At 51.2% G+C, this 1,835-nt stretch overlaps 1 protein-coding gene across 1 annotated transcript; it reads right to left on the bottom strand.

The window, feature by feature from the left end:
- Positions 1 to 607: 607 nt before the first annotated feature.
- On the bottom strand, positions 608 to 1,405 carry LOC141042511 (wall-associated receptor kinase-like 8). Its single transcript, XM_073511069.1, has one exon. It carries the CDS (start codon positions 1,326 to 1,328, stop codon positions 840 to 842), a length of 489 nt encoding a protein of 162 aa, XP_073367170.1. The 5' UTR covers positions 1,329 to 1,405; the 3' UTR covers positions 608 to 839.
- Between the last annotated feature and the right edge of the window lie 430 nt (positions 1,406 to 1,835).

The raw sequence follows: 1,835 nt of genomic DNA, 5'->3' as shown, positions 1-1,835 counted from the left end.
ACATTGAGATTGATATCCATTTTGTTCGCGAACAGGTAGCTCTTGGTCATGTACGCGTGCTGCATGTCCCTACGTCTCAACAATTTGCTGACATCATGACAAAGGGCTTGTCTACCGCGTCTTTCGAGGAGTTCCGATCCAGTCTTTGCGTCGACCATGGTGCCGCTTCGACTGCGGGGGGGTGTTGAGATGTAGATACATATGTGTATTTCTTGTACAACAAGCCCTCCTTCTTCCATGTATAGTTGAGGACGTGGCTACCCTTTGTACTTATATATACGTGCATATTGCACCCGATCAATATATCGTGAGTTGCATAACCTTCTACAGTTTCCATTGGTAGAGATAGCATAGCATAGCGGGCAGAATGGCTTCGTCTAGCTCGGGATCTCTGACCCGTTTCACTAGTCTGGTCTGCTGTAAGGCCTATTTCATATCAGATGCAAATGGATTATATAGATAGGTAGTGGAATGGTAGTTTCTGTTGGTGTTCGAATCTACACCCCAAGTGATTCGTCTAGTTTCTGGTTCAATTCTAACCATATTTTATCAAGCACCTGATGCTATTGACACTTTGTTGATTCAGTCAAGACATGTTTCAGTCCAGCTAGACTGCCTGGTACAAGTTGCGACTAGTATTATGATTGTACCATTATTCTGATCTGCGTATTTTTTGTGTTGATGATTGGTCCAAAAAGCAATTCACTTTTACATGTCAATGGAAATTCACAATACACACTTTAAAATTGAATTTTGCAGTACGGGCAAAAGGTAATTAAGATACACACAACGCCATATGCCTTTTGGTCTAAACTAACGGTATACCAAGTGCCAACAAACTACCGTGGCACACGCAGAGACGACACGAACTCCTGCTCTTGGCTGAACTGACGTGAGCCGTTCTGACCAATCAACGGAGCAATGCCACCACGCCCATTGTTTCCCGCAGCTTCAGAGTGAGGCTGTGCAACTTCGGCTCGCTCCACCCTCGGTGCAACACGGCGCCCCGTCAGGAGCTGCAGCCTCATCTCCACGTCCTTCATGGTAGGCCTCTGCGCTCGTGTCAGACATAGGCACTCCTCCGCCAACCGAGCCATGCACAGAACCCCTTCCCCATTCGCTTCCTCGAGGATCTGAGCGTCCACTGTCTCCTCAAGGGGCCTCTCCCTCATAGCCCACAAGAAGTAATTGGACAGGTTCTGCTTCTCGCCATGCTCGTTCTGAATGATCGGTTTCCTCCTCGTCAGCAGCTCAACAAGTATCACTCCAAAACTGTAAACATCACTCTTTTCGTTGAGCTGCCCAGTATGGTAATACTCCGGATCCATCTCCGAGTTAGAATAGCAACAATTGCAGCAAGAAACAGAATGCCTCCACCACTGCTTAGTCCAATAGTAACACCTGCAATGGATGACCCGTTTAAGTCGAGTTATTTATCTCCGAGATTATAGCAGTAACAGTAATACATAGAAACCGGAAACACACAGCTAAGAGAGTTCAGTGGAGAGGTTGAGGCGATAGCATAGGCGATCCCACCGAGCTCCCGCCGCCGGCCACTCCGGCCACGGCGGCCACCATGATGGCCTCTGGGTCGCCGCAGCTGGCCACCACGGCCTCCGCGGCTGCTGCGACGGCCGCGCATCCTCCCCGGAGCGACCCCCATAGTGTGTCTGCCGCCATTCCATGCTCTTCGGCCGTCGCTCCTGCCTCCTCCGTGCTGGCCGGGGCGGAGGTGCCCTTCTCCCTAGCCTCCGCCACAGAGGTCCGCGGCGGTCGGGCCCTCAGGATGGGTTTCCTTGCCGCCTCAACCCCGGCGGTGCTGCGTCGCCCCGTTC

The sequence above is a fragment of the Aegilops tauschii genome, chromosome 3 (assembly GCF_002575655.3).
Source record: "Aegilops tauschii subsp. strangulata cultivar AL8/78 chromosome 3, Aet v6.0, whole genome shotgun sequence".
In the NCBI taxonomy this organism is placed as follows: Eukaryota; Viridiplantae; Streptophyta; class Magnoliopsida; order Poales; family Poaceae; genus Aegilops; species Aegilops tauschii.
The sequence above is the reverse complement of the archived record's forward strand: the minus strand, read 5'-3'. Positions and strand labels throughout refer to the sequence as shown.

Excerpts from the sequence above, each read along its gene's own strand:
- LOC141042511 (XM_073511069.1), bottom strand. The coding sequence starts at position 1,328 with ATGGATCCGGAGTATTACCATACTGGGCAGCTCAACGAAAAGAGTGAT.